Source organism: Arachis ipaensis, chromosome B3 (genome assembly GCF_059453495.1).
Source record: "Arachis ipaensis isolate K30076 ecotype BB chromosome B3, ASM5945349v1, whole genome shotgun sequence".
Classification (NCBI taxonomy): Eukaryota; Viridiplantae; Streptophyta; class Magnoliopsida; order Fabales; family Fabaceae; genus Arachis; species Arachis ipaensis.
In genome coordinates, this window is record NC_142438.1 from 31889140 (window position 1) to 31904891 (window position 15752).

General features: G+C 33.6%; 1 protein-coding gene across 1 annotated transcript; it reads right to left on the reverse strand.

The window, feature by feature from the left end:
• Positions 1 to 395: 395 nt before the first annotated feature.
• TRX-M4 (thioredoxin M-type 4) lies at positions 396 to 15417 on the reverse strand. Its single transcript, XM_016333340.3, has 2 exons — positions 15012 to 15417; positions 396 to 1218 (listed from the first exon to the last, which is right to left on the reverse strand). Exons 1-2 carry the CDS (start codon positions 15232 to 15234, stop codon positions 905 to 907), a joined length of 537 nt encoding a protein of 178 aa, XP_016188826.1. The 5' UTR covers positions 15235 to 15417; the 3' UTR covers positions 396 to 904.
• Positions 15418 to 15752: the final 335 nt, after the last annotated feature.

Below are 15752 nucleotides of genomic sequence, written 5' to 3' on the forward strand. Positions count from 1 at the left end.
ATGTAGTCCCATGCATTTGCAATGGTCAAATGCTAGTATATTTATATGTAGTCATATTTTTAATGTATATTTTATATTTTAACATATATTTTATTTAAGTAATTGAATAGTGATTAATTTTTTGTTTATGACTAATATGATTGATAATATATATTGTTTACATATTTTTTTAACAAACTAATCAACCACTAAAATAATCAAATTTTTCACAATAAAATAATTTTTTTATAATAGAATAATCAAATATTTTATAATAATAATATAATAATAAACACCAAAATTTAATCACTATTGTACTTCTATATTTTTATTTATATTTTAATTATAAATATAAATCTATTTGATTATATTATTTGTAGAGTTTAATTATAAGTGAATCAAATTTGATCCTGTTATTTTTAAAATTTTACAAATGTGAATATGTGGTGATTTTATATCTAAATCTATATCCCTTCATGATTGTGTCCATATAATACAATTGTTTCTCCCAATAATATAATAACAAGATCAAAAATGCTAAGAGATTATTAGAATTTATTATTTTTGCCTATCACTTAACCATCAGTTCAATTTTTTTAGTCTAGTAATTCAACAACATACTTTATTCTATATTTTTAAACATTAATGGTTATTGATGGCTAGAAACAATAAATTCTAATGGCTCTAGCATTTTTCTAAAAAGATATTCGTGGTTCTATCAAATAAAAAATAAAGTTTTGTCGGAAAATTTTAGGCGCTTTGACAACTAGGAGAATAAAAGGGCAAGGAAAATAAGTTGCATCCGATAACTATACAGCAGGGTAAGTGAGTGCATTTAAAGAAGCAAACTTTCGAAACTTGAGACATGGATTTCAAAGAGAAGGCCATAGCAGGAATTCTTCAGAGGCCTTGTTTTACTTACACCTCATAAGAATTTTTCTATGCTCGTGGTTAATGTTGACTTGGGCACAGCACCAATAACTGTGTCTTTCTTCTCGCCATTCTTGAAGATCATCACCGTGGGGATACTCCGAATCCCATACCGAGTGGCGGTTGAAGGGCTCTCGTCAGTGTTCAGTTTGTAGCACTTTAACTTCCCAGCGAATTCTTTCGCCAGCTCATCAATTATAGGGTGGATCATTCGGCAAGGACCACACCATGGTGCCCAGAATTCAACCAACACAGGAGATTCAGATTCAAGGACAAGCGATTGCCAATTAGCATCGGTAATAGAAGCCACTGTAATATGCAATAAACAACACCACAAATTTATTTAATTCCAATCTGTATTCCTACCGAATGGGCAAAATGTCTCAGTTGAAAAAGTTAAAAGAACATTGGGATCCCCAAAATTCTAACAGAATGACAAACACATTAAGAGAAAAGCAACCATGCCATATTCATGAGAAGAATATCACAAACTGTGTGTCTTCTATGCATCAAGATAGCATTCCTTTAATCACAGACACAACAGTACATAGAGATGTTTCGTGGCACAGAGAGAGATGGGAGGGTATTTATTGAGACTAGGGTGGATCAAAATCCATCCTACACCAATGAATACTTTACATAGAGTATGCTTTTTCTCATAAAATCAACCCCGTGGATTGGAAATTTGCATCATGCATATCAATATCATGGTTAAAACTTTTCACATTAATGCATCACTTTGTACTGTACCTAATTGTTATACAATTACAAGTAATACACTTCAGTAAATAAATGTAATTATTAAACAGCTTATCACAAGAATAATAGTTATATTTCATGATTGAGCTCAAAATTTTTTTCTAAATGAAGCTATTAAGAAGTGTTTGGATGCCAAATTCAAGCCTTAAATGTTGAAACTTTTTGTTGATTGACAAAGTTGTCGGAAGATGGTAAGAGGGATGTGAGTTTGAAACCATTCACCTCCAAAACATACACCAGTAGATCCCGTAAGACTGTATCATTGGAACCATTTTGATAAGAAAAAATAATTTTATTGTATGAAGGAGTGAAGTGCCACAAGTTGGAGGATTAACATAACCTCTGCAATGAAGTAGTTTTTGAAGGTACAGCAGGAAACATAAAGGATATCAAGAATGCAGTAGCAATACCCAGCCTCTATATATACTAGAAATAGGAACTTGCTTTAAACAGTCGTAAGAACAATGATATCGAGAAGCTGAAAACATAATCCTATCTGATAGCTGGTTTCGTTATATACAATACATTCAATTGTTATGGGCTGCTGCTTATAAAAATGGGAACCAAACCCAACTTCCTCAAAAATTAACCTCTACAAGCCGCTGGATATATAAGGGGACGAGATCATCTGAGAAAAAGGAAACCCCCTGAAAGCGCCATGGGGCAGGGCGGGGTAGAGCGAGGGAGAAGGGCACCCATTTCCAGTTCAGAATGGAAGATTCAAACAATGATCGACACGGGAGTTGATAAGTGCTTGCTTCCGTTTAAATTACTTGTAAACAACAAGTAAGAGTAAAGAGCTAACGTTGATAAATCCATTATTTAATACAAAAATGGTATATAATGGTAGGACTATAATCTGAACTCTGATTATCTCGTTATATTTAATAGAATAGTTTAGAGATAATGGCATTTTGCTCTTTGAAATTGGTTGGATGAGATTTTTTTAAAATGACCAATTAATTCCTTCACCTTAGAAACGTGACTTCTATTAGTATCTGACAAACTTTTGTCTCATATTCGTTAGTGTAACACTAATGTGGACAGTTATATGTTAACCTTGGTATTGTAATAAACAGCAGAAAGACTAGCTATGTAATAAAGCTTTCCGACATCTTTTTTTTTTGGTCGGGGAAGCTTTCCGACATCTTAACAACGGTAAGAGCAAAGTTCCTTTAAGAATACACTGTTTTGTATCAAGCGAAGTTTAAGCACCTAAAAGGCAGCCCAATACACAAACATTTGGCATACACAAGATTGGAGGAAGGCCACGCCAAGAAGGAGTAATGTAGACAGACTTACCAAATAATTGTATCACTGGCTGATTCCGCAACTTCAATACGTGACCTTAAAGACACTTGGGGACAACTCGATTGTTGCTCCAAGACTAAGTGAAACTTAAGCATCTAATCCCCCACAAAACTAGTTTCATTAGACAATGTTTGAAAATGCGAGAATTATAGTTCAACAAAATGTATCGAACAATGGTGTATATGACACAACCACAAAAATTTGGCATCCTTCCTTTCACCCCAAAACAAGCATAACTTGCCAATAATGTGAGAAAATGATATGAGCTCAATAAGCTATTTTCGTAGTTCTAACACAAAGGGGCAGAATAGTAATTATATCAAGGTCAAGAATCAGATTACTAGAAGAATCACATTATACCAGCTTTGAAAATCAAGGAGACTAAGAATTCATTTCAAGCGCAATTGCATTGGCTTAGGGCGCAATGAATATGTCTTTCCTCAAGTTACTTGTAGTGCAGGGCAAGAAATCATGAGGAATTTTCTAAATCTAAACTTCATCTAACCAAGTTGATTCAATTTAGTTCAGATTTAGGAATAACTTAAAGTTCAAGTTGATTCTGATTGGACTTCTTATCTTTCTAAAAAAATTTCAAGTAGGATAGTTTAGATTTAAATTTGACTTGTTGGTTTTGTCAAAAGATTTGATTTAGTTTTTTTTTTTCCCTTTGTTTAGCATATCTTTAGGATTTTAGGCTGCGTTTGGAAAGGAAATTGAGACTAAAAGACTGAGAGTAAATTAAATCTTTATATTGTGTTTGGTATAAAATATATTGGATTGAGTTATGTTTCAATATTATATTTAGTTTAAGATAATCATGAAGATTGAGAGGTAGATTTGGAATTTGAAAAGTTAAATGAGGGTATTTTTGAAAAGTAATATCATTAAAATTTCAGTCTCTACCCCCCAAAATTTCAGCCTGTTTCCCCCACTTTCTCAAAGTATTGAAGAAACTAAAATTTTGTGTCCCATGACTGAAATTTTAGTTCTAGTCTCTCACCATTAAACACAATATTAAGTCACAGTCCCTTAGTCTTAGTCTCAGTCTCAATCTCTGAAAACAAACACTACCTTAAAGTTTAAATCAAATATGATCTCATCTAAGATCAAATTTGGTTTAAAATAATTAGTGTATCTTTAGATTTTAAAATTTAAAGCAAATTTGATCTAATATATTAAGATCAAATCTAATTAAATTAATTAGCATATCTCTAGGAGTTTAATATTTAAATCAAATATGATCTAGTCTAATAAGATCAAATCTAATTTAAAATAGTTAGAATCGAGTCCAAAACTATATCTTTAGTTTAATTTCAAATTTTTATCCTTTATTCTAGGGAGATCTGGCTTACATTAAGACTAATTAATTAAGAGGTCTATTTAAACAATTTTGTAAGACATTTTATGCAGCTTTTTTATATATGAATTTTCTTGTTTCTTTATGAAGCAGAGATCGGTGCTTTGCTTGTTGCATGAAAAAATTGAATGATTCAATTTAAGATAATTCTTAAATGTTAGTTCTTTCAATTTACCCCTTCGATCTAGGTTTTTGAAGGACAAATTCTTTGAAAGTTTAGTAGGAAAAATTATTCCAATGACCTAAGTTGCTAAAAGTAAGTTTTTTAGTGGCTCGGTAAGAAAATATTTATCCATTCCCTTATCTTTATCTTATTGTTTCTACTGTGTCTCTTTTATTCCTTTACTCTTTTTTCTCTATCAGGAAACTACTCAGATGATTTAATCATATTTGCCAACTATGAAACAAGCAAAAACAACAAAATTATTGCGTTTTATCGTTCACAAAGAGATCTCGTTTGGTCACTTCATATAAAGTCCTTTTAAGGTCTTTTTCTACTTCTAACTATTGGTCCATTTTCCATTTCATTCACTCTTCTAGATACTTTACTGGCATTCTCCCTGTATAACCAAACCACTTAAGACAAGATTGCATCAATTTTTGAATAATGGGCGCTACATTACTACTCCAATTTCATCTCTCATATCCTTATTTTTTATTTTGTCCACATGCATATGATCACTCATTCATCAAATCATCCATATTTTGGTCATGCTGAATTTAATTTCATATTCACCCGTTGTTGGCCAACATTTTGTTTCATACAATATACTTGGTCTAATGACAATGAGATTGTTAGAGAAGTCGTTCATATACAAGAGAATCAAGATGTTATCCCCTCTACCCCTTTTCTCATTACTAATAGAATATCCTTTACTATTCTACTAAAAATGGAACGAAATGATCTTGTTTTCTTTCTCAGTTGAAAAGAGATGTCTGGAGCAATCAAAGAAGCACTTTGATAAACAGATTTGATCTTGACCGACTCAATTAAGGTATTAGGGTTTGTTCTATTAGACAACAAAGATCGCTTTTTTATAACTTGGTTCCAATAATAGTTGTACCCGTACGGAATTCTTCTGTTTCTCAGTATGATCTCTATCATCATCTCTATTCCCTTTATCTATTCTCCTATCCTACCTAGGTCTATGAATTTCTCTATCAGTATGAATTTCTCTATCAATCCCATGAGGTTCCAACATTTGATCCTTAATTTGTCTAGGAGTTTTTCCAGGGCATCCTCCAAAATAATGGGATTATACATCCCAACTCTATCCCTTGGAAATAAAAAGGTAGCACCGAAGAAAGGAAAAAGCGAGATGGTGGTTTTTGTTGTTCCCGTGAAGTTAAATCAGTTAGCAAGATTTCTCTTCTTTATTCTTTAGTGCTATGTACGTTGAGTGTGTGTGGTGAACAGAGGACTCATATATATATACTGCACATCTTCCCTTTGTACATTGGGATGATGCCTTTCTTTCAGCCACTTATATCATTAATCGGCTTCCCTCCCCCAAAACTCATTCTTCCACTCCTTTTGAGCTCGTGCATGGTGGACAACCAGATTATTCTTTTTTGAGAGTGTTTGGTTGTGCATGTTACCCTGGCCTGAAACCATATTCTCAAAATAAACTTGATTACAAGTCTCAGCTCTCTATCTTTTTAGGTTATGCCCCACACCACAAGGGCTATTAAGTGTCTAAGGAAAACTGGCAAGATTATCATCATCAGACACGTTATATTTGATGAGCATAGGTTCCCATACCATGAAATTTTTTCTACTGATAGTGCACCCAAATCTTCAAACCAATTTCCTCATACATCTTTAGTTTTTCCTGTAGGCTCATCTGCATCATCTTTGCCATCTAATTCTACTCCTACACCACCTATTACTACCCTCCAAAATCTGTCCACGCACACTTTAGTGGGCAACTCTTCAAATCCTAGTACTAATAAGTCATCACATTTAGCTATTGACTCTTCACAAAATAGTGATACTGATCCGCAACCAACTACACCTCCATCATCTACTTTACCTCATCAATCTCTGCTAATAAAATTCACCAAGATAGTATCCCCACTTCTGGTATTGAGATCCAATTTGGTAGTGCTCCAAGAACTCTCATTAATCCTAACCTTCATCCTATGCAAACTAGTTCCAAGTCTGGAATAGTTAAACCTAAAATTTATCATGCTGTGACTACCAATAATATTGATTTGATAAATAAATTCCTACTTCAGTTAATCAAGCTTTGCAAGCCACACATTGGCATAATGCTATAGGGTGCAGGTGGATTTTTGCAATTAAACGCCTTCCTAATGGTGAGATAATTAAGTACAAGGCTCGGTTGGTTGCTAAGGGCAACCACCAAATTGAGGGTATTGATTACGATCAGGTCTTTGCCCCGGTAATTAAACCTACCACTATTCGAATTATACTAACCATTGCTTTTTAAAATAGTTGGCAGATTTGACAATTTGATTTTAACAACACATTCTTGAATGGAGACTTAAATGAGTTTGTTTTGATGAAACAACCACCTGGCTTTATTCATGGAGATTCATCTCAGGTTTGTAAGTTGCATAAGTCCTTATATGGACTCAAGCAAGCTCCTAGATCATGGTTTCTTAAGCTCTCTTCTACTCTTTATCAATTTGGATTCCTCAAAACCAGTTCAGATCATTCCTCGTTCATTAAGCATGATGGTCATCTTATCTTGTTCATTCTTATCTATGTAAATGATATTTTAATTACTGGTAATAATGCTATTCCAATTCAATCAACAATAAATCAATTAAATCAAGTGTTTTCATTAAAGGAAGGAGAGTTTAGCTACTTTTTTAGGAATAGAGGCAAAAGAGTTAAAGAGTCGGGCTGTCCATTTGTCCCAAACGGCCAAACCAAGTATCTTAGTGACTTACTTCAAAGAGTTAGAATGAAAGAATCAAAAGCTGTGCCCATGCCTATGATAACTTTTGCAAAGTTGTCTAAAGTAGGGGAGGATGTGTTTGACAATCCTACCTTATACAGATCAATAATGGGATCGTTCCAATATGCTACTCTTACTAGGCCGGATATAGCTTATTCGGTTAACAAACTTTGTCAATATATGCAGAGACCCCTGCTTAGCCATTGGAAGTGTGCTAAACTATTGCTAAGATATCTTGCTGGCACAGTGACTAATGATCTTATTTTTCATGCTACCAATGATTTGCACCTCTTTGGTTTTTCAGATTCCAACTGTGGATCCGACTTAGATGATTGGTGCTCAACGTGCGGTTATTGCATCTATATGGGAGCCAACCTTGTATTGTGGTCAAGTAGGAAGCATTTGTCCGTGAGCAGATCGAGCACGGAAGCCAAACACCAAGCTCTAGCCGATGCAAGTTCGGAAATTATCTGGATACAAAACTTGTTGCAAGAACTTAAGGTTCAAGTCACAATAACAGCAACTCTATATTGTGACAATGAGAGTGTTGTCTTGCTTGCAGCCAACCCCATACGTCACAGCAGAACAAAACACTTTAGCTTGACTTGGATTTTGTGAGAGCATGTTAATCAACAACTACACGTGGTTCATATTAGAGCGCCAGAGCAAGTTGCGGATCTTCTTACTAAACTATTATTAGCGGAGTTTAGTAAATTCACTGTCAAACTTAAGGTTGCTCCTAGAGCTACCTTAACTTTCAGGGGGGCAATTAGAGAAGTTGTTGATATACAAGAAAACAATCAAGATTAGTTAAATCAGTTAGCAAGATTTCTCTTATTCTTTAGTGTTGTGTACATTGAGTGTGTGTGAGTGAACACACACACACACACATATATATATATATATATATATATATATCACTTATGTATTAGTTTGGTGGACGCGTCCAATGATAATAATCATTCTCAGTTTTCTTTCAACCCTGTTACTCTTTTGTTCATTCCAAATCTCTTTCAGAGATAAAAGTTAGTCTTAAGTTTTAAAGGTACATTTTTATCGCATATAAAATCCAAATGCGTCGTCATTTTGACCAATTTGCTTAAATCCTATGGTTTACATTGTCCTCTAGTTCCCCGTTGTCCTGAATAATACAAACAAGATACTTAAATATCTTTACTTTGTTGTATAATATCTTTTGCAATTTCCACTTTTGTAATAGTCTCTTCCCTTTCGCTGCTAAATTTGCATTCCATTTATTTCATCTTAGCGCGATTTATATGCAAACCATGTACCTCCAAAGGTTGCCTAGACTAGTGGTTTCAATATGCTTGGCCCTACTTTATAGGGCCAAATTCGAAAAAAATACCTATTAAAAGTCATTGGCTTCTTCTATCCTTTTATCATTTTTTATATATAGAAAATAACGATATTGAAAAATAGATATCAAAATATTTACAAACTAAAAAATACCTTCATCACTATTTTGCTCTTCAATAATGTCTCTAATAGAAAATCAAAATACCAACAGAATTTAAATCATGAACTAAAAGTGCAAATTCACCCCTCAAAATAAAGTTTACACAAAAACAAATCATCTAAAATCATGAAAGTACAGGGGAATGCATCGACTCCGTTTACACTTCTTCTTCATGAATTTCACCAATGTCATCATCTAAAATCAATCAATTAAAAAACAATTAGAAACTTAATTTAAAAAAATAGCACATCTTATGCTTCAATTTCTCTTTCTCTGTTGAGTAAATCATTTTAAGATCTGATACTGAAGTGTTTCTAGAAGGCATCACAATCGTTACTAATGTAATTAATCCAATCTCTAATACCCTCATACTCAACAAAACTAAAATGCAAGATCATGTTTTACTATAGCCTGAGCAAGTCTTTTTCCCGATGAACATTCTGGTCAATTTTGGTTGGAGGACCCTTTATATCATCGTCAAATCTAATACTGAGGGTATGGTTTTACAAGAAACTAGATGAAGACTCAAATGAGAAGTCTTGTACCTATTCTTAGTTTTTGGATTCTTCCCAAATTTGTATTCATATTACAAAAGTTGCATGCAACCTCATCAACACCATCTCTATCTTAGTATCTTTTCCAATCTTCTTAAAAACATCCAAACATTAAATTTTTTTTTGCCAAAATCACCAGAAACTTGAACAGGAGTCTCAGAAACACCATTTTTATGTGGAATTTCTCCTGTTCATGTCTCTAGTAGTGTTGATTCTGGCAAAAAATCTAATGTTTGGAGGTTTCTTACGAAGATTGAAAAAGATAGAAATCGTGTTGAAAGAGCTGCATGCAACTTTTGTAATCATGAATACAAAATTGAGGGTATGGTTTTACAAGAAACTAGATGAAGACTCAAATGAGAAGTCTTGTACCTATTCTTAATTTTTGGATTCTTCCCAAATTTGTATTCATATTACAAAAGTTGCATGCAACCTCATCAACACCATCTCTATCTTTTCCAATCTTCTTAAAAACATCCAAACATTAGATTTTTTTGCCAAAATCACCAGAAACTTGAACAGGAGTCTCAGAAACACCATTTTTATGTGGAATTTCTCCTGTTCATGTCTCTGGTAGTGTTGATTCTGGCAAAAAATCTAATGTTTGGAGGTTTCTTACGAAGATTGGAAAAGATAGAAATCATGTTGAAAGAGCTGCATGCAACTTTTGTAATCATGAATACAAAATTGAGAAGAATCCGAAAACTAAGAACAGTTACGGGACTTCTCATTTGAGTCGGCATATAATTTCTTGTAAATTCATACCCCTTGATGATATAGAGGGTCCTCCAACCAAAATTGACCACAATGTTCATCGGAAAAAACTCGCTCAGGTTATAATAAAACATATCTTGCGTTTAGTTATATTAAGTATAAGGTATTAGAGATTTGATTATTTACATTAGTCCAACGATTGTGATGCCTTCTAGAAACAGAAATTGAAGCAGAAGATGTGCTAATTTTTTTTAAATAACGTTTTAGTTTCTAATTGTTTTTTAATTGATTTTAGAAGATGACATTGGCGAAATTCATGAAAAAGTGTCAACAGAGTCTATGCATCCCTCTACATTCATGATTTTAGATGATTTGTTTTTTTTTGTAAATTTTATTTTGAGGTGTGAATTTACACTTTTAGTTCATAATTTAAATTCCGTTGATGTTTTGATTTTCTACTATAGACATTATTGAAGAGCAAAATAATGATGAAGGATTTTCTAGTTTGTATATAGTTTAATATCTATTTTTCAATTTCATTATTTTCTATATATAAAAATGATAAAAGAATAGAAGAAGCCAATGACTTTTAATAGGTTTATTGAACGAGTAACCTAAAAAATAGGATTTGGGTACTCGTGGGCTGGCCCTAGGGTTTTCGGCCCTGTTGGCTTTTTCAAAATTTGGTGCTATTAATTATAGGACCTTTTGTTCTTTTGGCCCTATAACGTATGGCCAAGGCCCTATAGGGCCAAGCATATTGACACCACTACGTGCAAGTCATGAATTTTTCTTCTCACGGATGAAGATGAGTTTTGTTTTTAGGGATTTTAGGACTTGTAGGGCCAGCCGTGTTTCAATTTTTCTTTGGGACTTAATTAGGGTTAGAGCCTTATAAAATGTGTTTTTGTAAATTTTAGGGCTGTAGGCTGAAATTATGTTGAAAGGCTTAGGGTCAGCCCTAAGGCCTTGGACTCAATTGACACCAGCCTAGACAAATTTGAATTCTCATTCAAATCTTCTTGCGATTCTTCCTAGAGGACAATGTCATCAACCAAAAACTTACATCATGCCATTGAAGTTTTTGGATATGCTTAGTAAGCACCTCCAACAAGAGTGTGAAATTCCTCTATCAACATTGGGTTCTCACACTAATTATAACTCCATTGTACATGTCCTTAAGTGAACAAATATATACAATCCTTGCCCCCTTCTCCAAACCTTCCACAGGATCTCCCTCGATACCCCACATCTTTTCCAAATAAAAAGGTACTACGAGTAAATTCTTTTTATTACTCTAATACCTATCCATCATTCTCTGGAACAAGTATATGACCTCTATGGTAGATCTTCTTGGCATAAAAACCAAACTGGTTCTTCGAAACCTGAATCTCTTATCTCAACCTTCGTTTCATCACCCTTTTCCATAGCTTCACAATATGACTCATGAGTTTGATTCCTTTATATTTTGCACAACTTTGTATATCCCTTAATTCTTTTAGATAGAGACCAAAATACTCTGACATCCATCTAACATCTTAGATCTTCAAATCACATTAAAGAATTTAGTTAACCAACAAATGTCTTCTTTTTTTTTTTGTAAATACCAACAAATGTCTTTTAGTCTTAAACCTTTTCAAACTTCAATAGTGATATTATTTTGGCCCACTACTCTACCCATCTTCATCTATTTTAGGGTCTCCTTAACTTCAAATCTCAAATTTTTTTATAGTAATTGAAATTTTGGTCCTCCTCCATCAAATGTAATCGACCCTAGCAGGAAAGAATGTCCATCATTAAATAACTTGTGAAAATAACTCTTCCATCTTTCAATACTCTCATCTATGACCAAAACTTCATTTTTGTTATTAATGCAATTAACGTGATCCAAGTCTCTCATCTATCTATTGTGACCATTCACTATCTTGTAAAGATCATGTTTCCAATTCTTTTATACCCAAAGACTGATAAACACTCATAAATCTCGTTCTTGCTCCACTTACGGCACTTTTGTTTCCTTCTAAGTCGTTTCATACCTAACCAAGTTTTTCACATTACAGCATAAAGACCATTCTTTAAAGCATTTCCTCTTTAGCTTTACGTTCCGTTGTGCAAGTATGCCCGACCACCACAATTCTTTATCTCTAGCTCCAGTATCTCTAATCTCTCCAAAAGTTTTCTTTTGCCACTTTTCTAATTAGTTTTGCCATCCAACACCACATCTCATCTACACTTCTATGTCCATCCTACCTTGCTTCTTCTTTCCATCTTTGGAAGTCTTTTTATGTCACCTTTCATCTCCCACCACCTAGTCCTCGGGTTTCTTTCTTGACAACTCACCTTTTACTAAACACGTAAATGCATATTGAGTACACTATGTTTAGTCAAACTCTCTCCCAAATAATTTTGTAGTTAGTACAAATTTTTTTATAGGATTTTCCTAGCAAAAAGAAATCAATTTAGGAACCTGTCAATCCACTCTTATAAGTTATAAGATGTTCGTCTCACTTTTTAGAGCACGAGTTAGAATAAGAAACTTGAAAGTTGAAAAGAAATCCAAGATGATTTTGCCATCTGTGTTCACTATTCCAAATTCATGATCCCCACGGATTCCTTCATATCTGTCTCCATTCTACTTTACATGTTTGTTTAAATCTCCTCCCGAAAGGGGAAAAAAAACCTTTTCTCCCAATGGTATGCCTTGTATTAAACTTTTCAGATCTTTCCAAAAACTTATCTGGCAACTATGAAAGAAAACAGTCATAATTAGCACATGCGAACAACTGAACATGTTGCCTAAGGAGTGAGAGAGGTGTTGGTAACTGTTGTAGATGTTCAAGTTGACTTTTTGGAGGTACGGTGCTCCATCCATGCTCACTTTCACAAAGCTTCCATTCTTTTCACTTTCTTCTGCACTGCTCTTTTGTCGAACTGCCACGATGTTCTTCTGGTACGACTTCATTGGTGGCCAACCTACCACTTGCTCTATCCATATATACATCATACATTTCTTAAATAATGATTAAGGTCTATGGGCCGGGGTAACATTTTAGATTTCTTAATTAGAAGAATTAATTTATTAATAGGTCATAATTGAGAGACATATATTAGCAAATAACTGTGTTGCTTCATTTATTAAATTACTATTGGGTAGGATTCTTTGCTATAATTGATTAGAATAAGGAAAAAGTGTAATTGAATTTTTCTGCTACACTCATAAAAACTCGAACAAACAAATTTTGAGCATTGAATTATTGTTAGCTAGGCATGTAGAAATCATATCCGCTTATTCTATAATTTGAATAATAATTATAGAATAAGCGGGTACAATTTTACATGCCTAACGAGCAATAATTCAATACTCAAAATTTGTTCAAATTATAGAATAAGCGGGTACGATTTCTACATGCCTAGCTAACAATAATTCAATGCTCAAAATTTGTTTGTTCGAGTTTTTATGAGTGTAACAGAAAAATTCAATTACACTTTCTCATTGTCTTAATCAATGATAGCAAAGCATCTTCTTCTGCATCTAAATAGGTAAAATTCTACCCAATAGTAATTTAATAAATGAAGCAAAACAGTTACTTGCTAATATATGGCTCTCAGTTTATGACTTATTAATTAATTAATTCGTCTAATTATGAAACCTAAAATGTTACCCCACCCCATAGACATAATTTAAGAAATGTATGATGTATGTATGGATATAACACAAGTGGTAGGTTAGCCACCAGTGAGGTCGTACCGTACCGGAAGAACATGGTGGCAGTTCAACAAAAGAGCAATGCAGAAGAAAGTGAAAAGAATGGAAGCTTTGTGAAAGTGAGCATGGATGGAACACCTTACCTCCGAAAAGTCAACCTGAACATCTACAACAGTTACCAACACCTTTCCCACTCCTTGGGCAACATGTAAAAAAGACCTTTTAAAAAATAGATGTAAATTGTAGCTTCTACAAAAATATTTTATTTTTCTAGTGCTTTTACTTTTACTACTAAAATTTTGTTAAACATATTAAAAATGAATATTTCATTAAAAAAATATCTTTTTCTAATAACTAGCACCTAAACAAGCTCTTTCTTATGAATGATAGTCCAGGCAGAAATGTGCATTGATATTTGGATAAAAACTATATTTAGATTGGTTGATTCTATTTTCTAGTTGTCAAGCACTCAAGCTTAGCACATAACACCGAATCTCTGGTGATCAAAATCCCAACTCAAGTCCAAAGCCACTCTCTGAAAATATTATCAATGGTCCCTAAAAGAAAGTAAATTTGGATGAAAGTCCTTACAGTTGGGCACCCTGGTCCTTGATCAGATAATAATCATTTCTTTATCTAATACTTAGGTTACATGCTGTCTAAGTCTACTAAAGATCACTGACGTACAGCTAGCTACAAGAATAATAAACCGAACAAAATTTTCAACCTTGTTTAATTTTATGTCAGCAGAAACAAAGGAAGCATTTCAGATATTCAGAAAAGATGAAGCACAACCAAACCAATCCAGCACTAACAAAGGGGATGTTTTTCGAAATTGGGAAGAAAAAGTATCCCAACCAAACGAGACTTGTTGCATTGATCATTATCTTATCACAGCTACAGGTTCAAGTCTCGTCAATTCAAACCCATAAATAAAAAAGAAACAAAAACAAATTATGCACAGCCAAAGTATTAAAAGAAAAAGTAACAACTTACTTACAATTGTCTTCATATAAAATTAATAGGTAAAAATTATTAAATAATCAATCATGTCAACATCTAAGAATTCTTGATGATCAACTTTATTTCCACCGTTAAAAAATATCACACAGAACTTAGAAAGCCAACTAATCTCACAATATGAATGACGATTAATAAATAATGAAACACTTCATTCTACTATCCCACGGATTAAACAAGGGCTATAACTTTCTAAATTATTTTCAATAATTCAACTATCATCTAGCAAAACTGAACAAATCTGTAAAAGAAATTGTCAACAAAGACGAAATCTGACCTTCAACGGCGGTATCCTGAGCCTCGCACACAACCCGCCCGCTGCGAGTAAGGGTTCTGGGCTTCAGTGGACCGGCGCAGCGAACGGCGGCGATGGGTCTGGGCTTGATCCCGGAATAGTGGGGAAACATAGCGGAGGCACGGCGGGCGGTGGCCGGAGAGAAGGCGGTGGCGGAGGAGGAGGGGCGAGGAAGGACAGCGAGGAATTCGAGCGCTGTGGCCATAGTGAAGGTTTAAGGAAGTAAAAGGGTTTTGAAATCAAGGTGGGAAGAGTGTGAAGTGTGAAGTGAAAGACTGAGAAAGTATTTGGGGGAATATTATTTGAGAGTGATGCCAATGAAGGAAGAGAAAAGTGTAAGGATGAGGATATGGTTATTGGTTGGTTGTGGATTTTGTTTTCATGTTCCTCACTGCCCATTTTCTTGCCGATTTGTTACGTGCCATTATTGATCATTACCATGTCTTTATCACAAAATTGTTTTGTCCAAATATGTCTTAATTTCTTAATTTTGTTCTAACTATTCTTAATTTTAACAGGCTTACAGAAAAGAAAAAAGTTTACATTAACCTTCTTTTTTATTAAAGAAAAATATTTGAAAACCAAAATATTTCAGGCATAATCACTAATCAGCTATCATTTTTAAAAATTAAATTTATTTATATTATTATTATACATATTAAATTTTTATCACCTTTTTTTTATTACATATATTATTACATAACTTATCACAGATTTCATTCT

Coding starts and splice junctions, on each gene's coding strand:
- TRX-M4 (XM_016333340.3), bottom strand. CDS start 15,234: ATGGCCACAGCGCTCGAATTCCTCGCTGTCCTTCCTCGCCCCTCCTCC. Junction 1,219..15,011: donor TCAGGATACCGCCGTTGAAG/GTCAGATTTCGT, acceptor TGCATATTACAG/TGGCTTCTATTACCGATGCT.